The sequence below is a fragment of the Oryzias latipes genome, chromosome 16, assembly GCF_002234675.1.
Source record: "Oryzias latipes chromosome 16, ASM223467v1".
Classification (NCBI taxonomy): domain Eukaryota; kingdom Metazoa; phylum Chordata; class Actinopteri; order Beloniformes; family Adrianichthyidae; genus Oryzias; species Oryzias latipes.
Window position 1 is genome coordinate 14,390,820 of NC_019874.2, and position 27,702 is coordinate 14,418,521.

Below are 27,702 nucleotides of genomic sequence, written 5' to 3' on the forward strand. Positions count from 1 at the left end.
TAACTCACTTGGTTTGAAACCCAATAAATAAAAATGGACAACAGCTGGACTTTGTCTTTGGTGTTAAAGTTTTATTAGTAGAGTTAGTAACTAATTATACAAGTTGATGTTTTGCCAGTTAAAATGGAATATTGCCCTCCATTGTCTGTAATTACAAATTGTCTGATATCACCAGTCATGTTTTCACTCTTCCTTTGCTTGTTCACAGTGGCATAAATCTAAGGTCATGTTAATGGTGTTGTTACCGTAACTTGGATGTTTCTCTACTTTTTTGCATATCCCATCCCTTTAGGGGTTGCTACAGCCAATCAGCTTTCACTGATTTGTACAGGTGGCTTGGATTAGATTTTACACCAGATGGCCTTCCTGACACAACGCTGAATTTTATCGGGGCTGTGGACCGGAACCTCATGGCTACACAATTAGGCAGTAGCGTGAAGGGTCTTACCCAAGGACCCACACTGGATGAAGCTCATTGCGCCCCCTGGAAAACAAACACTGGTTTCCCACCCGCCAGTCCTTCATGCAGCCAACTGAGCCATCCATCCACAGTTAAATTGGATGAAACATTAGTCTTATCGGCTAATGGTAAAATCTTGTTCAGTTTTCAGCCAGTTAGGAGTAATGACAAAAAAATAAAAAAGCTTGCCATGAGATCAAGATGTTACCAACACATTTCAGCAAAACAATCAAAAGTAAACTCTAAAAGTAGTATTTTTTTCTCGGAAATCTTTGTACATCTGTCTATCCATGTTAATATTAACAGAGGTATCCCCCCCCCCCATCTTTCTCTTTTTAGGTATGCTCTGAGCACATGAACTCTGCACAGAGTGCAGTGAGATGCCCTGATTCATTTGGCCCAGTGATGCCCTCAAGACCAACCTAGTTTGGCTGTAATTCCTGCTTGGAGGATCCTCGTCTTGTCGATGGCCCATCCCTTTTCCAATCAGTAACTGCTCAGCGCCAAGCTGGACCCAAGGACGCAGACTCCCCACACCTGTTCCTGCTCCTCCGCCCCACTTCCTGCACAGTCCTCAAAACCCTTGTTTCAGCCCCATGACCCAGGGCTCCAGCTGGCGAGCGAGGAAGATGAAGACGAGGAGTACGTCAGTGAGGGCAGTCTGCCGGCTGCACTTCAGATGTTTACGGCCCCCTGCAAAGATGCCCAGACCATTACTGGTAATGCTGCTTTCATATGTTATGAAAGAGCGTAAACAAACCTTACAAGTCCATTTAGCACACCAACGGCAGTACTTTATGATTTATACATAATTCATCTTTCAAAACAGCTCTTTGAAAGCCATTACCAAGTTACTAGAGTTGTACACCAAGTAAGTAGACTATAGTAATGTCAGACCTTATTTCAAAATGGTTTTAAAATCAAGTTACAGTAAACAATCCAGACTGTGGACTCTGTTGTTGATAAGAGGGAAGCTTAAACTCGGGAAAATCTGTGACCAATTTTGTAATGTCACATCCTGTCAGTAAAAAGCCTTGGGGGGCCTCAGCACTATATATAAGCTAGCGTGTGAACAAGAGAAAAGCTCCCAGAGGAGTTTTTCTGTCAGTGTATCCAACCATCGCATCTTCACTCTATCTGTCACTCCCCAAAAAAGCACAGAGATACGTTTGATCTCATTTGACATATTTCAGTTTTATAGTAGCCTCACCCGCTTTTTGTTTACAGTCTGGGCCCGCTTGTCAAGCCCAGAATTTCTACACTTCATTTTAAAGGAAACTGGAAAGTAGAAACTTCTGTACTGCAGTGGATCCATTACACTCAGTGATCAACCTTTCCTCGTGCAATCATTTGATAAACTCATCTTACCTTGATGGTAAAACACTGCTGACACAGTTTAACTTCAGCCCTTTCTCATGAAGAGCAAATACAGAGGAGGGAGGAGACTGAAGACTGTCTTTATCTGCTGGACGGCCTTGCACAGGCTAACACGTTAGGTCAGCAGGGATTAAATCCTGCTCTCTTTCTTGCACATAGAAACAGGAAAAGGCCCTCCCTGTATGAGCTCAGTTCCTGGTATTATTTGAAAAGCAGTGTCCGTTCTGTGCTTAGCAACAGCCACAAAGAGCATCATTAGGAAACCTGGGTTTGCTCACCTGAAGCACTGACATTTATTGCTCTACTTCACTTCATTTATCTTTGTAGTGTTGAAAAGTGTTCAGTTTTTCTAATGTCATTCAGAGCTGTAGGATTACACATCTGACGGAATTCCTTTCACAATTGTGAGGTAAAAGTCTGCAATTACAAAAGCAACTGATTCCAATGTCTCATTCTTTGTGTGTCTGGAACAAGATACAACAGGCAAAATGGTCACGACAAATACTGGTACCAAGTCTTTAGAGCTGTTTAAGACCAAGCTGCTGCTACATGTGTGTGTGTTGTGTGCGTGGGTGTACACTTATGTCTGGGTGCCCTTTTTAAAAGCTTCCTGCACTCCTTCAATCAAAGTTAGAAGACCTCTATTGTTTTAGGAACCTGGATAGTTTCTGAAAGTCTAAAAATTGTATAGGAACTCATTTCATGTGTTTACATAAGAGATTAAGGAGGCTAAACCAGTTTTTTTTTTTTTTTTGCCCTTACATGTTTAGAATTATCCCAAAAAAATGAAATGAAATGAAACAAAAGAATGTAAACATTGTCCTGCTCTAATGGGAAGATACACGCCTTTCCATGAAGCCTGACGTAATGGTTCAAAGAATTGGAGTTAGTGGTGAATGAACCCTTCTTGCATGTTGGGAGATTATGCTTGGACAAGCAGGTTTTGGAGAGAGGCTAAAACATCACATTACTGGCTGATGTGCTGCTTTTAGAGTAGCCTTGTAAAACCTTATTGGCACTTTATGCTCCACATATCATGTTAGCATGTAAGCATTAACTGGTTGACTTACATTCAAACTTTGTAATTCAAGATCTTCCCTTTATTCCTCTTTAATGTTTAAGCTGTTGAACAATAACTGCATTATATGATTTTAGCTTGATAATGGAGAAATGGCAGTATTAATGTTAAGCATCCCAATGTATTAACTCAGTTTTGTAACATGTTGGAAATGGATTTATTGTTTGTAACCCTTGTGCTATCCTAGGCACTTTAACATTGGGAGTTGGGTCACCTAGGCCCCACTAGACAGTGCCCTGAACCTTTTTTCTTCAATGATTTGTGATCTTCACTGGTGTCCATGATTACATGAAATCTTTCCACCTTTATCCACCTTTGTCATGGTAGGGAGAACACGTCAATGTAAGGGTGGGGTCATCTAAGATAGCACTAAGGACAGGGCTTCCAAAGAGGGTCAGTGCTGCCATCTACTGGGAGAATAAGGTTTACAGCACTACATGTTTAAACCAAATTTGTCTCTTTACTAAAAAAAAAAAACATATCTCATTCTGTCCGTTGCTCTTTTTTGACTTAAGCGATCCCAAAGTTTTAAACTAAACAAACTAAAAGTCTGTTGAGCGCCTGTTGCCGTGCAACAATTTACTGGTTGTATTGGAATTTCTCTGTGGTTACCAGTCATCTGCCATTGAAGGAGTCAAGCAACAGTGGCATTATGGGATGGACTGTTGAAGAGAGAGGAGTTTGCCTACACAAAGAGAGAAAGAAGGGGGGCAGGGAACCTGAGTGAGACACAGATGAAGTCATGTAGGACACGTCTACTTCCTGGCTGTGATTTAGTTCAAGCTAACAAAAGCATTCATTGTGCTGTAATAGTTCAAGTAGAAAAGCACCTAGATAATTGGTAATTCTTGGTTTGTTTGTGGTAATTATTGGTTGAATTTGGCTCAGATTAATAGGAAATTTAGTAACTACTAATTCCAAACTGATTACTGTAGCTAAAAGTGTGCTTTTAAAACTATGACCTCACAGGAAGGCGAATATAGTCCGGTGCTATTTTGTGCCAATATGTGGTATTTGTGGAGTTTTTTCAGGCTGTGTTTTGTTCAGAGAATTCCTCTGACCTGGTCCAGTGCAAAAAAAAACCCAAAACATTTGAAGTGCTTTCATGACACACTTCCCTCTCCTACACACTTGATGTGTATGTTTTCTACAAAGGAAGTGACTGCAAGAGCTGAAGGAGCAAAAACAATGCATTGACATGGACTGTGTCAAGCTTGTCATTATGTGCGGTTTGCAGAGGATCAGAATGACAGGAGTGTCCATCCATGGGTGTGTGTGTGTGTGTGTGTGGTTAACTTAGCTGAGCGTCCCTCTGAGTTTGTTGGTTGTCAGAGGGACAGAGAGCAACAGAGTAAATAAGGGGCGGTCCAGTTAAATACCGTCATTGGCATGTTAGGCATGGCCCACCAGTTTGGCTCGGGTCTCTTTCTCCCCTACACTGCTCCCTATCTCTCTGTTCCTCCTTTCCTTTTTGCCCCTCACACAGTACCCCCTCCCACCCTTCCTGTTTCTCACCCTCTCCACTCTCTTCTGTTTTCCTCTTTCTTTTTTGTGATCTCTCCGATACCAGTGGAAAATGTGATTGGAGGGCAGGATTTTTGGGGATTGTTGGGCTCCAGGCACCATGAGTGAGTAGACCGAGCAGAGAGTACAACGGCACTCTCAGTTGTTTGTCTTTTTGCCCCGTATTGACCCCGTATTGACTTGTTTCCTGCTTAGGCTTGCATTGACAAAGTAACTGTAGGGACGACAACTTGTAGCAATTTTGATAAGTCAGAACATACACATCAACACATTGCATCTTCAAGTTTGGGGGGTTAAGTGTTCTGATCTCTGCATACATGGGAACATGCTACATGCTGTGGTCAAACAGGAGGCAGCCATGTTGAACTTCAGTGGAGCAGAAATCTCATTGTGTTACTTTAGCTGTCAGACACAGACTCCAGTTGTCTGGTAGAGACCAGGCCTCATGCTTTTACTGTCCATCTTCTTCATTCAGCTAGAGCTAAAACTGATGTTGAAAATCTCTGTATGGCTAAACTTGTAAAAGGTCAGGATGACTTTTCCTATGCTGGTAACTCTTAAATGTGTCTTTGTGTTGTTGCTTCTCTTTGCTGCTGCATTGCTCAGGCTGCGGCCGTGCTCCTCTTGCCTTTGAACTTGAACTTCTCTGCTCTTGTGAATTATGGCCTCTCCCATGTGTCAGTGCGTCCTTGCTACTTGTTTCCATTATGTCACCTGACGATCTATATTTACATTTGAAAATTGGCCTGGAACTTGAGGTTGTGACATTCACATGTCACTAAAAGCCATTTGAAAATCTCAAATAGGACCTATGTTTGTTTTTACATTTATTAAAAGTCAAATTGATTTCTTATCAAGTTGGTTTTGTGGGAGGTTAATCATTCAGAGTCACATGCTCTCAGGAACTTGTGAACGTTTGTTGCACTATTTATAACCTCATCTTGAAGCTCAGACGTGCTTTCAAGCACAGAATCCAGAGTTAAAGTCAATGAAGTCAAACCTCACTTGTTGTTTTCCTCCAACAATTTAATGTATTTTTATCAGCAAAGGCTTCAATGCAAGAATGCTTCCTATTAACGATAGTTTCATCTTTTGTTCATTTTAAACCTTATTTTCCATGTAATAAAAGAATCATAGCCAAACAAAAACGAGATCAATTGAACTTTAATTAAATCACTTATAAGCAATACTTTTAACTTTAAGTAAAACAGCTTGGTCTGATATTTTTTCTCTTTTCGTAGCATTTTGAGACAACCTTAGTTGTGAACTGGCACTTTAACAAATAAACCAAACTGAAGGGTGTGCATTTCAAAAGAGTTTTTCTAAAGTTTTGTGATTTACAAAAGAAACTCAATGGGATAAATGTGCTGTAGAATGTGCTGCCATTCTGTGTTTTGTACAATCCCAAAATACAACCTTCACTGTTTAGGCTACATTTAGATAAGTATATCTATACTGAGGTGACACGAAAGGGGTTAAACCCTATTTATGCTTTTTTATATATTAAATCTCTTTTCTTGACATGACGGTTGTCAGAAGTCAGCACTTCTGAAACTTAGCTGGCTGTGCTTGCTGAATGATTCACCAGCTGCTGTGGGTGAGAGCAGCATGTGTTTTTCCCTTTCTCAGCACAATCCGTCACTCAGACTGACAAACTGTAAGAGACGGTATTGTCAGGAAGTCACAGACAGACAGACGTGCAGACAGAGGAGCCTCGGAGCAAAAAGACAAAGGATGTTTTTTTTAGAGTATGTTAATTCTCACGTCCATGCTGATTCTGTCAATCCATCATCTTCTATCTGCGTTTGTGTACCAATAAAAAACACTAAAACTTTGAATATTGTGATGTAAAGGACTCCTGATAAAGATGAGTTGTGATAAAATGTGAAAAGCACATTGTTGAGATCTGAGGTTAAGGGCAATACTTCTGCAAAAGCTAATATGTGTGATCGTTGGGTATTTTTCTAAATGCTGCAACTATTTAGGAATCCTTCATGTTACATCTCGGTGTATTTTATGTTTTTAAATGTCAAACTAGTGAACACATGTCATATAGATAATCCAGAATATGTGTAGTTTTGTTCTAGGGTTTAATTCTTTCCTTGCTTTTTATTTTAATTTTAACAACCCCAGTCTGGCTTAAGAACCATCAAAGAGCTGGAAATTCTACTATGTAAATGAAAATAAAATATGTAGTTTCTAGTACTTTGAATCTTTTGAATTGTGTGCAAAATTATTATTTTTTCTATTACCACTAGGATTTTACTTTAGGTTTTGGTATCATATGTGGAATTACATCTATAACAAACAAAAAAACAAACACCAGCGAGTTTTCAACTCCATTTTTAAAGCTCTAAATGTGTTTCCTTAATGGACCACCAGAGGGCCTCATAAACTTGTGGTTTCAATGAATGCCTCACTGGATTTACATTTTTCACCCTCAACATGGTTTTAAGGAATTCTTCTTTAATGCGAGTAATTTCAGCACTCTGAAAAATGTCTGATCGTGATTAATGAGCATATTTTACAATACGGCAAACTTATGTAGAGGAGAAATTCGTGTTCATGTTAGACGTCTGTTTTCTTTTTTATATTTGTGAAGAAATGAGAGTGAGTCTTCATTGAGCTAAATCTGATAAATAATCCATACATGCATTTAAGATTAAGGAAATATCTAGCAGAATATAATATTATGTCATCTTGGCTTCAGTTTAAGAGTGCAGTGTGATCATAAAATAACTACAACTGTCTGATGACATGAAGCACACAACAAAGTAGGGATGTGATTTAAAAAAAACACTGTTCACCATTAATAAACTTCAAATCAGCTGCCTGAAAATTCACCACAGTTTGCAGATACTTGTATGTATGTATGTTTACCATGAAAGCACAGTACTGATTCTCCCTGTCTCCTCGTGCAGATGTGTGTAACAGCACTGACTTGCCGGAGCTCGAGATTATCAGCTTATTGGAGGAGCAGCTGCCAGTCTACAAGCTGAGGGCCGATACCATCTTTGGTTATGATCAGGATGACTGGCTGCACACGCCACTGGTGGACCCCGACTCGGCCCTTGACCTGACCACTGAGCAGATCGATGAGACCCTAAAATACTTCTGTAAGTGCCCTTCTTTACATCATAAACAATGAATGATAAATATTGAGCAAAACTTCCAGGAAATCCTCACCGGAGTGTTACTAAGAGGGATCGGTTCTGTTCTGACCTTTTAACCTGAGACAGAAATGACCATCAGTCTGTCTGTATCAGTTCAACTGCTGGACATTGTTGCTAAAGCTGTGTCTCTATCTTGGCCTGATTATGTTGTGTTTTCCCCTGCAGCCTGCGGTTTGGAAGCAGGTCTCTGTTGTTTCTTATCAGACATGCCCTGTGGTTGCCACCTATTTCAGCTCTAAATCAGACACTCCCATTTTGCACGCAACTGGAAAAGTAAACAATCTCCGGCTCACAAAAACACGTGCCAGCGTCGCACATGACACGCTCAGACTTCCATCTTTTTTTTTCTTTATTAATTATTAAACCTTAATTCATGTCTGCATGAATAGTGACTAAGAGTAAAAAATGTTTCTAAAAATACACAGAAACCAGCTTCAATAATCGTTATAAGAAATCTTTAAACTAGAAAAAAAAAAAACAGCAAAAGCGTCATGATTGCTTTTTATCCTTTTACTCACTGCAATCTCTAACTGCTTACCCACTTGTATTCCTCCTCACCAGCACCATGTTGCTTGTCGTTGTTACCTCAGACAGATGGCCCGGGTGTCAGCACCCTTAGGGGCCGTGATATGTGAGCAAAGCTCGGTCACGTCCCGTCTTCTCTTGGCTGGAAGGCTCTGATTTTCTTCTGCACGGCACGGTATGGAAAAGCCAGCCGCGTCCCACCATGTGGTTGCCGAGGTGACCTGCTGCTTAAGAGGGGCGTGTCTGATGAGATGATGACATGCAGGCAGCAGTGATGACAAAACACCCACATGTCTCCATGAGTTATTTTGGAAAATATTTGTGTCAATGCTGGACATGTCAGATAAAAAAAACTGTGAATTTAGATAGTTATTTTGTAAGGGAGATTTGCTATAAGCATAAGTACTTACAAAGAAAAACTCTTCTTCCAGATTCCTTGAATCTATTGATTGATTGATTTCCTTTTGTTTTTCAAACACAAAATAAAAATGTTAAATAAACAAGACAAAGTAAAAAAATGCTCAAAAAAGGATTGAATAGAAGAAAAATTGTATTAATTCTAGGCCCGCACAATAAATAAATCGCAAATTTATTGTTATCGCAAAACGCCTTCAATACACCTTCAATCTTACAATAATTTATGCATACATTTTCACACACCAACCATATAATCATTATTCACAAAAGTAAAAAAGATTTAAAGAAAAAAAGCCTCAAGTTATCAAAACAATGTCACAAATATCTTTATATTAATATCTTTCCAATTACAAATTTCATTGACTTGTTATCACTGAGATGTTTAGCGTAATCAATAATTATGAAACTCTAGTGAATCTATGAAAGCAGGAGGTGATAGGAGTGATCTACTTGTTCTAGGATCTGCATTCAGCTTTCAGACCCAGTAATGCTCAGTTTAAACTCGCTACCATTGTAATTATGCTGCTCGCTCGTTAGTGTACCTTGAACTGTTAACTGTTTTGGGTGAGCTTTCAAAGCCTGTCAAGCCAAAGGTTTTAATATAGAGCAGGTTTTGGTAACACTTGAAGGGGACTGCTCCTTATTTTGGCATTTTGATGATGCTCCAAACGAGTTTTGTTAACGGATTCCAAGACTCCTCGGTGAGGAAAAGAAATCCTTGATGACTCGTCGTTGTTGTTCATTTCCGTCCATGTCATCTCTTCCAACACCACACTGCTATTATACTGACTCCCTCTACATGCTGAGAGGCCTTGGAGTCTGAGCCTGTTACTATAGCAACCATAGAGAAGGACAAAGTAGAGGAGAGGAGGGGGAAATGCTTTAAAATAAAAAAAAATGTGGGCGGGAGCATGAAAGCACTGCTTCTGTCTTTCATTGGCTTAAGACTCTCTCTAAGCCCGCCCCTCCCTGGATGTCATCATCAGCATCGTTTCTGCTGCAAACCCCGTGACTGCTGCTGCCTGCTCTGTCTCGGTGTTCATTGAGTCACTGTGGTGTTCCCTGCGTGGAGCCTGATGAGAAAGAATGTTGTAACAGCGAAGAACAAGGTCATTATTTGACCCCAACAAGACGACATCAGCTCAAGGAGAATGAAACCATGAGAGGAAAACAAATCGATGAGCAGCTGCAATAGGATTTGGACATGAGATGACAGAGCCTGATGCCTTTTTTTAAGCTTAGTAATGATGAAGAGGGAATACGAGGAGATGGAGCACATGGACAAACTCACAGATTCAGAACTTTGCTGACCTGGTAAGGAATTTTTGATAAAGAAGAAAGACAAACGTCACAGGCTGACAGTGGTGTTGCATCAGTAAAGCCACCAGCAGCGGGGTAATACCCCTGGAGGACACCTGTAATTATTTTTGAACAGAAACAACTTGTGATGAGACCGAAGAAAACTCCTGTTAACCTCTCGTCCCTCCTAGTATAACAAAACTCGTCAGTAAAAGACGACTGTACAAAACCTTGGAATTGTTTTGAGGACACCATCTCTGATCAGAATGTTGGCTGGAATGTTGGCACTCTCAGCGATGTGAAGCATTAATATGCTGGGACATCAGCACATCCGTGTGGCAGAACAGTAAGGATGAAGAGGCGAGGCCAAAGCAGAGGCCAGAGGTTTGTCAAGGCTGACTACTATGAGCTGGACTGGTACTATGAAGAGTGTACTGATGGTAAGAACCCGCTACAACATGCTTTCAGGCAGAGGCTTAATGTTCTTATGGAGTCAAAAGCTCTATGTTCACCTGGATTTCAGGATAAAAAAACCCACAAATCTTGGAAAAATGTGGTTATTAAGAAGTCAAGGAAATGCAAAGCTCCTTATATAATCGACTCTGATGCAGTGAAACTATTTATGTAACGTGCCACAGTCTACAGCAGCAGCTAATGCTGGTATTTGCAGTAAGTTAAACTCATGCAGGTCATGGTTCTGCTGAATGATGCTTCCCAGGGGGCAATAGTAAGGGGTCATGTGACAGGAACAGGGTAAACACAGTAGTAAGGATCATCACAGAAAACATCTCTGTGTTTCTTTTTCATTTTTACGCAGCCTGGTCTCTTATTTCCTTTTATGTAGCAGTGTGTAGGGCAATCATGCGCTTTGTATTATAACACAATTTTCTTTATGTGTAGCAAATGTTTTTAATTGAACTCCATGAATACACTTGCAAGAATATAGTTTTTGCTTTAAAAGACTAGTGGATTGTACAAATGGGATAATTTCATGTTGGCGCTGTTTAGTCTGAATATCTGAAGCCCAAGCTGGACTCTAGTATTTGATTTTGGTACTTTTTAAGCACAAATATTGTCCAATAAGAGATAATGTTCTTAATAAATCTCGTTATTGTGTGAAGGCAGAAATAGCAAGCAGCTCAATTTCTTCAAAGAAATGACAAGAGGCAGGCAAACGGAAGTAGGCTAGAGTATATTTAGCTCAATGCTTTGCATGAGATCTCAGCGACCTCTGTCGACACTGCCTTGCAGCAGACTTATTTACACTTTCAGAACCCATCAAACAAATTGGTCAAATGAACAAAGTGCAGCCAGGACAAAGTTTCAACTGAGGCTGAAAGTGATCATCCAATAGGAATGTGAGGGCTGCTTTTGTGGAACAAATGTTTGTTTTCCAGTCTGTACAGTTGACAACATTTAGGATTTAGCTATCTGTGCTTAGCAACCTATCAAAGACTGAAATAGTCCTGGATTTTTGACCTAAAGCCAAACTTTATCTCTTGCAGGAGTTTGTATGCAGCTCAGTCAGCAAGGGGGGTAAATATGTGTTCCTGCTTTTGTTTCCGTAATGATTAAGCTACAGTTTAAATCTTAAGGAACACGAGTGGCTTGTAATTCAGATACATCTCTTTGCAGGTTAATTATTAAAACCGTTAATAGAGTGTGAAGAAAAGTGAGATTCCTAACAGAAAGGATAGATAAAACAGAAAGTGATGTGGTGGAAAAGCAAGAGCAGTTTGTTTGTTTTTGATGGGACATGCAGTTGATAAAAGAATAAACGTCACAGGAACACTGCTTGGTGTTTGTCCAAACTCTTGTTGGCTCTGCTTAGAACCATTGAACTGAATCCCTTTTCTTGATAATGACAAAAGCGATAACACTGGAGCAGAGACTGATGAGCAGAACATTCCTTCTCTTCTTTGTGTCTTTGTGGTCCTGCACTTTGGAAAGACTGGGTCTCACTGAGGTTAGTAGGTACAGGTAATAAAATAGTAGTTTTTATTTATTTATAGGCTTATAAGCTATATGATAGGCTTTTTTAGTTTGCCTCTTAGGATATAGTTGGATTTAGAAAACTGATTCACATTTGATCTGGATGAGGAAATGAGAACTCCATCCAGATAGTTAATTATTAGAAACCATTTTAATAAGTACAGTTTGTTTTCAACCCAACTTCAGCTGAGCCTACCTTGGACAGAAGGTATAAATTTAAGTCATTAAAAACCCACTCCATTGAAGACATATATAATGAAAATTAAGCTTAAAATTGCGTTTAAAAATGCATTTCAAAAAAGAGTGTATTTGTTCCATAGAAAATATGCTGCTTTGCTCGATTCCGATGCAATCCACTTGTAAACGACTAGATCCATGTACGTCTTTTTTCTTTCTCGTCTTAGGTGGCATTTGGCTCAAAACTGTACGGCTGGATAGCTCCGAATATTTCCTGCTATTTTCTTGCACCACTCATGTTAGGTTGGGGGTGAGAGGGGCTGTTAGATAGCGGAAGAGCTTGTAAACAGAGAGCTCTCAGTAACGGGGAGCAAAGGGGAAACAGGGTTACTCTACGCCGACAGTCCCGAACACAACTCTGAGGAAAATTTCGAATGAATCACGTCCTAGAAATTGACACAGGTTTTTGAATTTGGCTTAAAATGGCATCATCATAATTAAAAGACCACTGGGAACATAAAATATGACCAGAGCGAGCCTTTAAGATGCAAAAAGAAAATCCTCCAGATTAAATATTGTTATATTTAAACTACAAATATTACGTCATGTTAAACAGTATGTTTATACATTTGTATTTGTTTTAATAGTTAATTGGTTACCTTGGTTCGTCAGATGAATATGAACTAGCAGTTTCAAGTAAGTGTTGATTAGTTTCTGTGTGACTCAGTAGTGAAGAAATGATTGTATTTAGACATTGTGTAATTGTTGCTTTCCTTATCTAAGCATTTTTTCAAAGCACAGGACTTTGTGTTTTCCTGTAGCAGGTCTCTAGGGCTAGAGACGCTCAAAGTTGTGTCAGCAAAAGAGAATGTGATTGAAGTACAGCATTCATTTGTTTGCCTAAAACGTTTTGGTAACAGAGGAGGATTAGCATGGGGGAGAATCCTGACAATGACCTCCTGAGTGAGCACTTAGAATGGGCGGAGACACCCGCTGTCATAGAAAGACAACCGGAAAAACCAGGCTGGTGGGCAGTCAGTGACCAGTTGGAATGTAACAGACATACTTGGACACAAAAGAGGAAGGGTTTGTCCCAAACTAGATTCTTTTTAACAGGAATATTTTATTTGTTTTGCGAAAGAATGCAGGGGAAAAAAACTACAACTGTCATTCAAAACTTTTCGTCAGCAGCTTTTTCACCAAACTGACATGGCTGCATGTAAAACATTCACCTGAGAGTCTGTGTTTGGCCACACCCTGAAAGCAGGTGTTTGCTTTTGTGTGTGTTGTTGGGCCCCGCCCTCAGGTGGTTATCTGAAGCTGAGCAGGACTGTACCAAGTTGCTGTCACTTGAGAGGGGTTTGAAGAGGTTTTCTTTACTTGAAAAAGAAGTCACAGCATTGAGCTCTTTTGTGCTCTGTTAATGTCAGCCTGAACTCGCAGCATTTAAGACAAAACAAGGTCTGAGTGAAACATGTGAGGATTACAAGGCTAAAGATATAATAAACATTTAAATCCCCACATCTGCTGTGTTAAATCTGTTTTACCCTTGATTCTTAATCTCATAGAGTAGGCCGGCTCTGTAAATGCGTGCCAGTCTACCCTAAGTCTGTGGTATTGTAGAAAAGGCCATTCAATTAGGAGTCAGAAAGGGGGAGGAGTCGAGCTGTTTGACCCGCCACAGGTGGCGAATGATCCTGATCCTACACACCTACAGCTGACTCTGCTGGTCGCAGGATTTGTCAGTCATTTGCAACAGAGGCGAGAAGGACATATACACTTTCAGGAAGAGACTGAACGGTATCCTCTTTGGAATAGAACAAACATCCAATCCATTGTGTGTTTTCCCACAATTAGTGAACTTTGCAGCGTTTCCTACGTTACACCTGTCCTAATATTGGGGCAGGAACCATGGCTTTGCTCCTGCGGGCTTTGGGCTTTACCGGTTAGCCGTGGTGCCACAGGAGAGGATGGCACTGCTCATGTCTGGATGTGAAGGTGAGCTTGAATTGTCGAAGCAGCCCGACCAAGATGAGGAATACGTTTGTCTGCCTCTCCATGAAAGCACAAGGCAAGACGAGGAAGAGCTTGTATTTCTACCAAGTCATGAGGGCTACAAACAAGAGAAAGAAATGGATGAAGAGCAAGAAGTTTTATGTGAAGGTAGTTGTTGTTGTTTTTTTTAATCTAAGGGCTGTTAGTGTTGTTTTTGCTGGATTGTGTATTGCTGATCAACCTTATTTTGTTTTGAAGTCCTCTCAGTCGTAGTTCTCCTGATCTGAACTTCATCTTAGCCTTTCTGTCGAGTATTCACTACCTTGTCGGTTTTGCGTTGTTTTTGTTGCTACAGACCCTCATGTCATAATTATTATCTTTAGTTGTTGGTTTTCATTGGCTTAATTCTTTTCATTTTACAAAAGACACTAAAAAATCCTCCTGACCTCAGCTGTTATTAAGTGGTTAAAAATCCTAATAACTGAAACTTTTACAAATGTTTTCTGTTTAATGGGGAAACACATTTTCCAGCAAGTTAAGCTAATTTAATTTTTAACATATTAACAGTTTCTTAAACAATTGTGTGCTTTCTTTTATCCTGAATGTTTAGAGGTGAATGGTGTCACTAAAGTTTAGACCTGACTTTAGAATGTTTTGGCTGTTAAGGAGCCTGAAAGGAAAAAATAAACAGGACATGGAGTTTCTGCATCGCCATGGTGACCTCTTACCCATTCCTGCTGCTTTGTTTGTTAGTAAGTTGTAGTCAAGGTTATAAATCATCCAGGCCCTTATACAGCACATTTATAACAACTTCTCTTAACGTCTTTTAATGTTTTCAGATTCTAAAAATCCAAATTACAGTTCAGATTCTGGATTTTTCTAGCAATATTTTTGAACTACACACTTGGAGAGGGTAGGAGGCAGCGACTGTAATGTAACCCACGTTTTGTGTTGCAGCAAATGCTAAATGAAGGTCACTGTACTCTGCAATAATTTTTATAGCATTTTATCTGATCTGGAAAAAAAGAGTGTTACGCCATACTTTGATTGAGTTCTGAGTTCATTTAAGTGTTTCTATTTAAAAAAACGAGTGTAAATAGTTTTGGGAGGTAAATATACAAACACACACACACATATAGTTGGGCATTTATACAAAAGCTTGTTTAAAAAAACTGACTCAATCAATTTTGAATGGATCTATAGTTAGCAGATGCACTCTCAGATCAATGATAGCACCACGTTTCAGTGAAATCCATGCTTAATAAGAAACATTATTAGGGAAAAATATGCCTAAAAGGCTCTTAGCCAGCAGACTTTATCTCTGCTCTCACCAGCTAAACACTGTCCATCTTTGTGAGGATAAGTAAATATTTCATTTGCATCGCTTGACTCTCTTTGCATTTTTCTAGTTGTCAGTATTCTGTATGTTCCTCGCATTTAAATTTTAGTTAAAGATAGACTGCTGAAAGGAATCAAATTGTCGCTTCAGAAGATAAAAACTTCTCATTCCTCTTCTCCTCTATCCGGTATTTTTTTTACCACCACCATCTTACCTTTAAATATCAGTCACCATGAAGCTTTAAATGTACATGGAAAAAGAAAAAAGAAAAAATATAATAAAAGTCTGAAAAAAATCAAGTACAATTTTCAAAATCAGCTTTAAACGTTTTGAATTTGCCAAACATTAAATAATTGTGTTGGAAAATGGAGAAGAGTTGACATTAATACACAAGAGCTTAAGTGTATCTTTTGTTTTTATTTTTATTTCATTATTTAAATATCTTTGTATCAGCTACATAGATAAAAAACAGTTTTTTTTTAAAAAAAGCTTAAAACTCCGTCGTATGAAGCAGTTCACCATAAAACTTTTTATTTATAAACTTTATTTATAAACCAGAACAAGCACAAACACAGATGTCCTACAGCTTTGATGTATGCTTAAAATATCATTTTTTTACATTTTACATGTTTGTGCCCTCAGGGGATCCACCCATAGATCATCCAGCCATAAAAATGTATAGAGTTGTGGGCTGGGGGGGGCAGTGCAATGGTGTCTTGTGTTGCACTGTGATGAATCGAGGGACTCTGAATAGACATCTTGACCAAAAGGAGGGATTAAGTTCATGTTTTTTATCAGTAATGATGGGTGCAGTTCAGCACGGTTATGTGGTGAGTGTTGGAACAGAATTGCATAATGAGCTGATCGAAATGCCGTTGACTCAGTATTGTGTACTTCACACCCATTTTTGTCGGAGAAAAAATGATGACAATGGGTTTCCTAATCAGGTCTAGCATCAATAGCTTCATTAACCCAAAATCATCCAAGTATCACTCCCATGATCCTCTACAGCAACCATTTAATTCAACTTTTACATTACTGGTAGGAGTGGAATTATGTGAATATAAAACTATGCAGGGAAATATGCATCAAATTACTGCGAAGATGCGGGAATCTTTTCAAATATCATTAATAATAGCCTAATGGCTACACTCAAGTAAAAGAGAAATTGCAACGCTTCATGTTCAGCATACAAAGGTGATGTTTCTGTTAGCTTTGCCTAACCAATTTTTATATTTATTTACGTTGATTTTATGTTAAGTTCAATACCAACAAATGTTGTCAGTCTATTGTACCTTCATTCTTAGTTGTTAAAATCTTGATAATTATTTCTCCACTATTTTAGACGTTTTGTAATAAATAGAAATTAATTTTCCCTTTTGGCACTACTGGTTCGAGCCAAAAGCTTAATCATAAATTAAAAATTTTTAGTTTTTTTATTTCTTTATTTGTATCTTTACTGCCCTAACATTTCATTGTGAATATTTTTTTTAAGTACCGGTAGTTGTTGTCTTGACTGAGTTTAGTAGCATTGTTTCTCTGTCTCCTTGCAGTGTTGTGTGCGGACAGAGTGGGCCAGATGACAAAGACGTACAGTGACATCGATGCTGTCACTCGACTGCTGGAAGAGGTACGAACGCAAAGAGCAAAGTGTAGCCGACCAAAAAAGGACTTTAAAGCACTTTGTAGGTTTATGAGGCACCTGACGTCTGCTGGCTTCCAGAGTTCAAAAGAGGTTGATAGGACATCATAAAACCCGTTCTCAGCAGCTGATATTCAAATGTTCCCGTGACGGCTAAATGCAAAGCTAGTGGTGCGGAGTGTCTGCAAACAGAACCGGGTTACTGTCAGATGAACCTTCAACCTTAGCTATTTTCAAAACACAGCAGTCAGAGATGGCCTTACAGTCAACGAACGTCTGGCATTGCTGAAAAAATGTTTTCTCTGTAGCTGCAGTGGTATGTTGCATAATATGTAAATGTCCCAAGCTACCCAGTCTCTGTTGAACTAAGGACCCGCCCACAGCTCACCCGTTGTGGCCGTTGTAGCTGTGATCGTCTCTGGGGACTGGTTGCCGGCCGGCTTTGCAGACTTGTACCACAACACTGGCCCCTGAACCAGACAGAGATCGAGTGTGAGGCATGCAGAAGTAAACGTGGTCTCCTACTTTATCGTGTGACACATGCCGGGACACTGACAAAAAATAGTTTTTATGGAGCCAGAAACTGCTACCAACCAACCAACCTCTGCTGTTCTAAGATGGCATGACACAACGGGTCCCTATACCTTTATACTAGAAGGGTCTCCAACCCTGCATCTCTTCTTTCACTTTTATTAGAAACTTCATTGACAACAGGAGGTGAAAAAGACTTACAATACAAGTCTCCATTATTCATTCACTCCTCATTCATACTTGGTGATGGTAAGCTACTGATGTAGCCACAGCTGCCCTGGGGCAGACTGACAGGGGCGTCGGTGCCAGTACGTGCTTACAGCCCCTCTGACCATCACCGGGGCATTCATACCCATACACACACCAGTGGAGCCACACTGGAGGCAGGGAGTGTAAAGTGTCTTACCCAAGGACACAGCCACAAAGTATCTTCTGTTTTTATGTACAAACGTTAGATTGAAAATTTCCATGCTACAAGACCATTTTATGTAGTCTATTTTTTTTCATGAAACATATCCAGCTAAAAATAACTGCAGCTGCTGTGTCATCTTACGTCTGAATTCTATATGAAGCTAAGCATCTTCTTTGCAGAAAGAGCGTGACTTGGAGTTAGCAGCTCGTATCGGACAGTCCTTGTTAAAGAAGAACAAAGCGCTCAGTGAAAGGAATGACCTGCTGGAGGAGCAAGTAGAGCACATACGAGAGGAGGTTTGTGAAAAAGTATCACATTTGTATTTCTATCATTATTTTACTTAAACTTTTTTTTTAAGAAAAAGGCCAAGAATAAAAAAGACAAAGGAAGATGGAAAAATATTGTGTAAACTCAGTGCTATGGGATCAACAGCATATGAAGACAGTGAATGTCAGTGATACTGCTTTAGAAGTGTACCAACAGGAATACACTTTAGGGGACAGCAGTAGTTATGGCAATATTAGTGTTTTATGATGATGGCATTTTAGTCATACAGTCTTAAAATACATCCCAGGTATCTCAGCTGCGTCATGACCTCTCCATGAAAGATGAGCTGCTGCAGTTTTACACCAACGCTGCAGAGGAAAGTGAGGGGGAGTCCAGCACCTCCACGCCGTAAGTCCACTGTTACTCACTGCCTTTTCCCACAATGCTCGTCTGCAGACTGTTTCTCCATCAAAGAGCAGACTGGGCTGTAATGCAGCAGAATTGCAATCAACACATACATAAAGGCTGCCAGTTTTGATCTTTATTTAAAATAAAGCTGGACTCTTATGGGTGTGTTTACAGTGTGTGTCCAAGTGAACCTTATGTGTCCGCTCCAGCTGTTTTCCCCCTGGACTCCTTACAGAAGAAACTCAAAGATTTAGAGGAAGAAAACAAATCTCTCCGATCAGTGGTACAAACGCACACACATTTCTTCTTGACAGATTGGAATCTTTAATCAAAATAAAGATATTTGCTTTAGAGATGTGATGAATACTTGTATACATCACACCTAAGATTTCATTTTTTTTTAACCCTTAATTTAAAAAGTGTTTCAAAGTTCTTTAGTAGTGGCAGGTTTAAAGGTTGGTTGTCTTAGTCTAATCTTTGACGTGCTATTTTCCGTCTCATCATGCTAACAGCAATGCCTTGCTTTTCCAGGCAACCCACCTGGAGACTGAAACCATCTCCTACGAGGAGAAAGAGCAGCAACTTGTCAATGATTGTGTCAAAGAGCTACGTGAGTGTTAGCTTTAGAAAAACCCTTTTTTCAAATGTTTTTGTAGATGCTTGCTGCTCATTCAGTCCGGATACCCTTTTTAGAATTGCTTTGCTTTGGTCTCATCATCAGGAGGGGCCAACTTGCAGATTTCTTCTCTGGCTGAAGAGCTGGCAAGAAAGTCGGATGACGCCTCGCGGCAGCAGGAGGAGATCACACATCTGCTCTCTCAGATTGTAGACCTGCAGAAGAAGGCCAAGCTTGTATGACCATTTTAAATGATTTTCAGGATGAATTACTTCAAATTTGTTTTTTTGTGACAGTCCCGTTTTGTGTAAACAGTATGCTGTGGAAAACGAAGAACTCACACAACACTTGGGTGCTGCCAAAGATGCTCAGAGACAGCTCACTGCTGAGGTAAAGACACTTCTACAGTCAGTATAATTCAAATCTGGCAAAGTCTTAAAACTCTGTCTTTGTGTAGCTGCGTGAGTTGCAGGACAAGTATGCAGAGTGTATGGAGATGCTCCATGAAGCTCAGGAGGAGCTGAAGAACCTGAGGAATAAAAGTTTACCCCTCAGCAATCCCAGGCGTTTCCATTCTCTGGGCTTGTTCCCAATGGTCAGTCAAAGAGCTTTTAGTCGCACACAGCTTCGTGTCTTACAGAACTTTTTTCTCATAAGAAAGCCGTGTACCTTAAATCTTTAAGGCTGTGCCATAAAATCAGTAGATGTATTTCTTTTCTTTTCAGGACTCTCTGGCAGCAGAAATTGAAGGAACCATGAGGAAAGAGCTACAGATGGACGATCCAGACGTAGAAGAGCAGAGGTAAATTCAAAAGTTAACATGGGTAACAACCCCGTCATAGTCCCTTCTTTATCAAAACTCTCCTCTCACTCCAGACTGCATCCAAAGCGAGTCTTCCAAACGGTGAAGAACCTCAACCTGATGCGTCAGCAGCGATCCTCTGCAGCTCCTTCACCCCTCAACATCCCCGGCTCCAATCAGACCTCCTGCTTCACCTCGGGCCGCTCCAGCAGGGTTGGCACACCGTTCTCCGCCTCCATGTTTGGGAGTGAGACGGGCAGCGGGATCATCCTGGACAACAGGACGAGCAGCGTGTCAGACAGTCCTGATGGGTATGTGCCCTTCTCACTGTTAAACATTGAAATGTTTTATTACATCTCTTAAGACGTTTTTATACTTTAATGTACCTTTCGTTGTTTGGTTAAAGGCGTAAAAGTTTTTTGTTCTTTCTTGTTTGCAAAGAAATATTTCCAATATTTCTATTCTAATATCCTGACCCAGTATTTTATCATGAACCTCCTATTTCGGCATTTTCAGGTCAGAGGACTCCAACAAGCGCCCCCCTGGTACGCCCGGGACCCCAGGCGGCAGAGACTTGGAGGCCGCTCTTCGTCGCCTGTCCCTCCGTCGGGACAACTACCTCTCAGAAAAACGCTTCTTTGAGGAGGAGAGAGACAGGAAACTGGCTTATCTGGCAAAGGATGAGGAAAAGGAAAGCGGGGAGGGAAGTGGAGGCCCAGGAACCCCAACAGAGAGTCTGTTGTCGCTGTGCTCACATCCCTCCATGAGTAACATGTGGTCAGGATTCTCATTCACCTCAAGGTCCTACCTCCCGGAGAAGCTGCAGATCGTAAAGCCGCTAGAAGGTGAATATCTGTTGGAGAGTCACAAGCTCACTGATTCTTCGAGTGAGGAAAAAGAGAAACAAAATCCCAGTTTACAGACATTTTTGGTGGGTGAAAATGAGATTCTGATCAAAAGCCACCAACTAAACCAGAAGCTCAGACAACAGTCCAACTGTGAGGTTGTGGACGTGTCCCAGAGTCACATTAATCAGACCCAGACTCAGACCCTGCAGCACCAGACACAATATTTTGTTTTTCACAGCTACAGCAGTTCCAAACTGTTTCAGAGTGCTTCTCTGGATACAGAGAAGCTACAGAGAAGCTCACGTTCGATGGAGCTTTTGAGGTCGCCCAGTTCACAGCCTCCAGCTGGAGCTCCACAGGCTTTTGCTGAAGGTCTGCTGGAGGTGCTGGAGCAGCGGGAGGATGCTCTAAATCTGCAGCACTCCTTTTATTTTAGACATACTCAGCCACGCTGCTGGCTTGAAATCTAAAACACTAATTATCCTGCTGTCTGGTTTGTTATTCTTGATAGTTATATTAAAACAATGAATTATAAATAAAAGCAAACATTTATATTCAGATTAAAAGAATAGAAAAATAACTTTTTGATTTTATATTTTATTTCACAACCCAATTACAACAAAGCTATGTTTGTGTTTTTTGCAGTTCCTAGATTTGTATGAATTTCTTTTGCCTGTAATTTGATATTTATTAAACTGTTTTCTGTAAAAGCAAAAATCTGAAAGCAGGTTTTCTCTCTGTGTAGGTTTTAAAATACAAAGTTATGTTAAAATATAAATATTCTGCATGCTCTTGAAATGTGTTTTCCATCTCTAATGGCACCACCTAGTGTCCATAGTGGGTTTTACAACAACTTTATGTCTTTATCACTTTTATATATTTGTCCACGTGCCCCTAAACCTTTCTGCTCCATTCATCTTCATATAATACTCATGACGTTTTGTACATCATTTTATGCAGCTTTCAAAACTCAACAGTAAAATGGTTCAGAATAGGAAAAACATTTGTGCCAAATGACTGTATTGACTGTCCAACTCATCACTTTACTCATTTCAGCTTTTGTTCATTTCTGTTTTTTCTGTCCTTTTTCTGTTTAATATATCTTTAATAAAACTTCTTTCATTTCTCACCTTTCTTTTCTCTCATTTCTTCACGTTTGTCTTTAGTTATTAAATTGAAATATTTAAATTAGTATGTTTGGAAAAAACTGTTGATTTAAAAAAAAAGACCTTATTTATTTTGTCCATAACCTCCATGTTGTGTGAAAATACCTTTCCTGGGCAAAAACACATTTCATTAATAACATGGAGAAGAAGTGTTGTAATATTATTTATTAGAGTTTAAACATTTGAAGTTTCCAGTTTCTTTTTATTTGATTTGAGTGACGAAAGCAGCTGAGTCAGCTTAACACGAGGATCTTTTTCCTTCTTTCAGGTTCTGCTACTCTGCATGCATGGCAGCAGCTGGCCCAGCCCCACATGGGGGCTCTGCTGGACCACCGGCCCGGTGTGGTCACAAAGGGCTTCCGTAACTTACCCCAGGATCAGGAGCAGGAAGACGGCTGGCAGCTGGACCAGCCAGAGGAGGACGAAGAGCCATGTGACACGCCCCCCTGCCTGCCAGGGGAGAGCCCCGCCCCCTTTGGTCTGCCTCAGTCTACCTCGACTCCGTCTGTCTGCTGCCACAAATTTGCTGACATTGACGAAAACCTTCAGTCGAACGGACTGGGTGTAATCTTAGAAACGGCTGAAGGGAAGGACGGACGTGTCGGAAGCATGCCCCCTCCCCACTCTTCCTCTCCACTCCCTCCTCCCTGCGAGAGCAGCAGGGAAAAGGAGTTCCAGGCCCTGCAGCAGAGCCCTGTGGACCACATGCCTGGTGAGGGAGCCTTTTAGCTGCAGCCACAGAACTGCAGACATCTGAGTATTTGTATCGGGGAGAATGGCAAGAAATTCAAGAGGAAGGGTTGAGGGGGGTGCGATGAAGGCTAACCGGACCTCTGACTAAAAATTAACGTGACCTTCCATCCTGCATGACCTCTCTCACATCCACCGTGAGCACGCCCACCCCTCCCAGGAGCAGTCATTGTGCATGCAGTCGGCCAGCTCCATCATGACAGAGTACTTTTTAATTTATCTTATCCTTTCTTTCGCTGCAGCTCTTTGCTTTCCTCTCTGCAAGTCACACTCCCGTCATCTTCAGCAGCGCTCTTCCCCTTCATACAAGTTTTGCTCTGGAGCATCTCGCTGACCTCAACTACAGCAGAAATAACCTGGCCGTGTCCGGCTCACATACACACAAGGGTTCAGTCAGGAGCTGTCAGTGCAGCCGTCCAAATCACATGAACGGCTGCTATATATTGGCGCCGACTTGGTGCATGTGATGTGGGGGGGGGGTCACCTTTGTGCACCCACATTGCTGCGACTCAGTTCAAAAAGACACGGCACAGCCTTCCTCCCTGCTGAGGCGATTACGTCAGATTTACTTTATGATTTTGATTTTTTGTCAAATGCTTTCTGCAGAAATTCACATTTGAAATGAAATGGATTCTTGTTCATAGTAATAACTTACCTGTCTCATAGAAATTGTAGTAATCTTTTATGGTGCTTCTGCTTGGGATGTGAAACATGGTGTAGGCTTTATTTTCCCCGCTTTAATATCTGCAATATTTTTTCTTGTGGCGGCTTTTATCGGCACATTTTGATTCAGGCACTGACGGCCTCATCTTTCTCTTTTCTTCTCCTCCTTTTGATTCTCTCTTCCAGTTTATTTCCCAGGGAAGTGCATGTCCCACACCAGCTCCACCTACACTTTCACCACCTGCAGGATCCTCCACCCCTCTGATCAGCTGACCTCTGTTTCACCAAGGTAACACCACATCTTCAAAATGCTGAATTCTTTGTTTTTATTCAGCTTAATTGTAGATAAATGAACCAAAATTACCTTCAAGTGCAAAAATTCACCTGAACTTACTCTAGTTGCTTATTATTTGTTGCCCTTTTTTTTTCTTCAATGATTTTTTGAGGTTGCTTGTTTATCTTCCGGTTCTGCTCTGTGATTGGCTTCGCAGGTCATTTGATGAGGAAGACGAGCTGGAGTTGTATCATATGGTTGTTATAGCCGCAGTAGAACAGACCCACTGATCACACACCTTCAGGTGTGCAGATGGGTGAGAGACTGCATGCTGATGCATCTCAGTCAGGTTTGGGTTTGTGTAAAGCCACAGTTCAGCCTCTAACCGCGTTCATAACCCACAGACTGGCTGACGTTTTGAAGATCTTTGTGGTGTTTTGGAGCCAAAATGCATCCAATAGCATCCCTGTTGTTGCACACAACTGTTGGCTTTTAGAAGACTCACAAGCCATGTCATTTAATGTAGAGTCACATTTCATCAGAGCCGTTTTCTTAAGTCGAATTGAAAAGATGTAAACATTCACTCAAAAGCTTTTGATGTTAGCCGTGGCTGCTGCTAACTGCTGTTTGTAATGCTAATTCCTCACATCACTGGATTATTGGACTATTTTTGTGATAAGGACAATTAAGATCAAAATTGCATTTCTGAGTATTTTGTCCAAATCATTGTGAATCAGACAATAAAAATGAGTTTGAAGCTGTGAGGTAGAAAATACGCTGGAGGGGCCAAAAGCTCCCGACTCCACTCCATTCTGATGCATCCGCTTGCAGACAAATTGATCTGCGTGCGTTTTTTTTCTTCCTCGTCTGAGCTGGAGCATTAATATTGCTCGCCGTTTTTGTTGCACCAGCAATGTAAACAGAGAGCTCTCAGTCCCACCCACAACTCAGAGGTGAATTTCAAAGACCACTGGGAACGCTTTTGCAATAGATCCAACGATGATCAGAGTGAGTAAAGAAATAAAACAAGAATTTTTAAATAGATTAGCAGAGGCTTCCATTTGTCATTGTGAGTCACAGCCTTTGGGCTTTCTTGATTTATATATTGATTTACTTAATTGAGAAATCAGGAAAGCTGTCCTTTACGTGTCAGTTTTAGTCTTTATTTGCATTTCCTCAATAATTGTTTTTGTCTCTTTTTTCCTGCCTCCTCCATCTTTGTCTTCTCTCTTCAGCTCAGCTGTATCCACGGGTCAGAACAGTGCCGGCTTTGGAACACCCACCCACGCATCCTCTCCTTTAGCCTCCACACCCTCCTACACCCCCTGTTGCACCCCACGGCGTCTCTCACTTTCGCTCTCTCACGCCGAGTCCTCCACCAACCTCAGGGACTCCACCAAGACGACCAGCACCTCCCTGGGCTTGGTGCACCTCCTGCTGGAGCATGGAATTTCTGCCTCTGTGTATAACCCGTGCAGCTGGGACAGAGGGTTGGGGGCTCGAGGGGCTTTAATGATGAGAGTGGGGCAGGAGCAGAGATGCATCGCCAGACCAGCAGAGAGTGAAGTCAAACAGTCGCTGAAACGACCAGATCTGCTCCTGCTCCAGCCTCACACCCCGCCCACCTCACCTGACTCCAAATCCTGCTCCTCCACCTCGACGGCTCCAGCGTTTCAGTTCAGCCCCTCCACTGAAGACCCGCCGTACTATGATGCCTTCCTCGCCTCCAAACCGGCCCGCACAATTCTGAGAGAAGTTCTGGGAGAGATGGAGCGAGATAAACAGATGGACGACGACAGCCAAGCAGAGGTGACCAACCTCGGACTTGTGGACAAACTCAAACAGTTTCGCACGCTTTCTCCCTTCTCCGCCTCGGCCTCATCTGGGAGTGCTCTGTTAGCGTCCTTTGGCTCCGGCGGGGTGGGAAATGCTGCTTTAGGCGGCGGCCTTCCGGGTTTGAACGCAGGACTGAGGCGGAACAGGAGCTATCCTGCTTTAGTGGGGGCCAGCATGGCCATGAAAGACCCCGGCGGCCCTCCGTGCACAGACATTCTCATACCACACGCACCCCACGCAGGCAAAACCCGAACAACTGACAAGGACATGCACACACCCGAGGCTCTGGATGGACGGGAGACGGTCACACAACACACAGCGGTTCCTAAACACACACGGGCGACACTCGAATGAAATAACAGAGGCTGCTTAGACCACAATTCCACATATGTTTGAATATCGCACACATACATTTAGCATTTTCCATTCAAACTGAGCAGCTGTTGAAGCTGCACCAAACCACAGGACTGCAAACGGAGCGTTGACTAAAACCAGTCCTGACTGAAGCTGTTACTGTTCTTCTCACACACCATCAGCCAGACTGATGATCATCAAGTATGTGGCCTTTCTCTCTCTCTTTTTATTATATGATGTATATGCAATAGAACTGACATAAGGTGTAAGAATGAAAAAAACAAAAACTCTCCCAAACCATGAAAAGTTTTGACTTATAGACCTTTTATTCATGCTGACATAAGTATGTGTTTTTTGTCAGTCATCTTTTAATATGGGGAGGTGTTTGACTCCAGCACTGTGTTTATTGTTCCTCAATAAGATCAATAATCAGAAATGAACTCAGCATTGTTGTTACTGCGTCTGTAGGAGGTCATATAGGTGCCATGATGAAATTATAGGTTTGTTGCGTCACAGCTGCTCTGTCTGAGCTGGGATTATTTATTTGTTCATAACTTTCATCCAAACCATTGTTGTATTTTAATATTGTATAAATTGATCTTTTTTTTAATTTAAATAGTATTAATAGCCTTAGAAATGACTCCATCACTCACCCAGCAGTTTCTGCTTTCAAACCGAATCCATATAGGGGCTTTTAATTTGCCCTGATGCTGTGACCGAATGTACTTCTGTGCCTAAAGACCAACACGTCTCATCTCCTCGCAGATGCAGCGTGTGTTGCATTTGTTGATCGTTTTAATTTGCCTTTCATTTTTCTGTAAATTCGACTCAATGCAGTTGTGTGCATCCTAAGGCGCCCGCACTTTCCCATGAGACATCTCCATGTGGTTATTGTTCTTGTCCTGACGGGTCTTAGGCCTCACAGGTCTTCAGTGTTTCCCGATGGATCAGAGGAGAGCAGGTCCAGTTAGACAAACAGAACACTGTGACCGCAGAGCTGCAGGGAATCCACAACTTCTCCGTTTTCTCTCTTGATTATGTTCTGCTGTTCTCATAAAGTCCTTACAGTCTGGTTAAAAAAAAAAGATGGAAGTTGAATACGAATGTAGAGGAGTTTGATCTGGGGCTTTCTTACACTGAAATATGATCTATCAATGCCAAAGTTACAATGGAAGAATTTTGCAAGTAATTTTTTTATAATTTATAACCATAAAACATTTCAAGAATGACCTATAATTTCCAAAAATTCAACAGCTTAGCAGAGCTGTGTTGCCAACCCTGAAAGATGTTCTGTCAGTGTCATAGACTGAGTTAAAATGACTGATGAATAACTGAAACGTACACTTCTGCAGCCTGAAATCCATTTTTGAAGTAACTGACTAAATGTTATGGCTATAGCACAGTGTGTAGAAGAAAATAAAAATAGCAGTATTGGAACTAAAAACAGTTTGACTGAAGCAACAAGAGTGAAGATAAGTGTGTATATGTGTGAAGATTTCCTTTGTGTATTTGAATGTAATTTATTCTAGTTTTCATGCTGTAAGGCCATGTATCTGCACAGTATGCTGGTTTAACCTAAGTTGACCTCATGAAGGGAGGTTTTATTGCATTGTAAATTTATGCAACAAACATGCTAACTTTATAAAAAAAAAAAGTTTATTAAAAACAATATCATTGTGTTGTTTGTGTAGGATAATGGTGGAATGAAGCTGATCAGAGTCCGAGTTCTATTTTACAGAACTGGTTGCACTATTAATAAAGGGATAAATGCATCAAA

General features: G+C 40.9%; 1 protein-coding gene across 6 annotated transcripts; it reads left to right on the top strand.

Annotated features, from left to right (window-relative positions):
- Positions 1 to 983: 983 nt before the first annotated feature.
- trak1 (trafficking kinesin protein 1) lies at positions 984 to 27,702 on the top strand. Of its 6 annotated transcripts, none has more exons than XM_020710063.2 (17): positions 984 to 1,179; positions 7,361 to 7,555; positions 16,910 to 16,986; positions 18,121 to 18,237; positions 18,516 to 18,616; positions 18,791 to 18,899; positions 19,148 to 19,226; positions 19,338 to 19,468; positions 19,548 to 19,622; positions 19,690 to 19,827; positions 19,958 to 20,034; positions 20,109 to 20,345; positions 20,551 to 20,879; positions 22,317 to 22,760; positions 23,648 to 23,750; positions 23,953 to 24,051; positions 24,971 to 25,083. In XM_020710063.2, exons 1-16 carry the CDS (start codon positions 1,140 to 1,142, stop codon positions 24,023 to 24,025), a joined length of 2,325 nt encoding a protein of 774 aa, XP_020565722.1. In that variant the 5' UTR covers positions 984 to 1,139; the 3' UTR covers positions 24,026 to 24,051; positions 24,971 to 25,083. The 6 variants fall into 6 exon arrangements, with proteins under 6 accessions (XP_020565722.1, XP_020565723.1, XP_011483373.1 ...); XM_020710064.2 differs by having other exon boundaries at positions 23,953 to 24,039; positions 24,971 to 25,078; XM_011485071.3 differs by lacking the exon at positions 23,953 to 24,051 and having other exon boundaries at positions 24,971 to 27,702.

What these genes read in the sequence shown, in the direction of transcription:
- trak1 (XM_011485071.3), top strand. Translation starts at nt 1,140, where the DNA reads ATGTTTACGGCCCCCTGCAAAGATGCCCAGACCATTACTG. An exon ending in GTGTCAGACAGTCCTGATGG is followed by an intron (nt 20,346 to 20,550) that starts GTATGTGCCCTT and finishes CGGCATTTTCAG; the next exon opens with GTCAGAGGACTCCAACAAGC. An exon ending in GATCGTAAAGCCGCTAGAAG is followed by an intron (nt 20,880 to 22,316) that starts GTGAATATCTGT and finishes TCCTTCTTTCAG; the next exon opens with GTTCTGCTACTCTGCATGCA.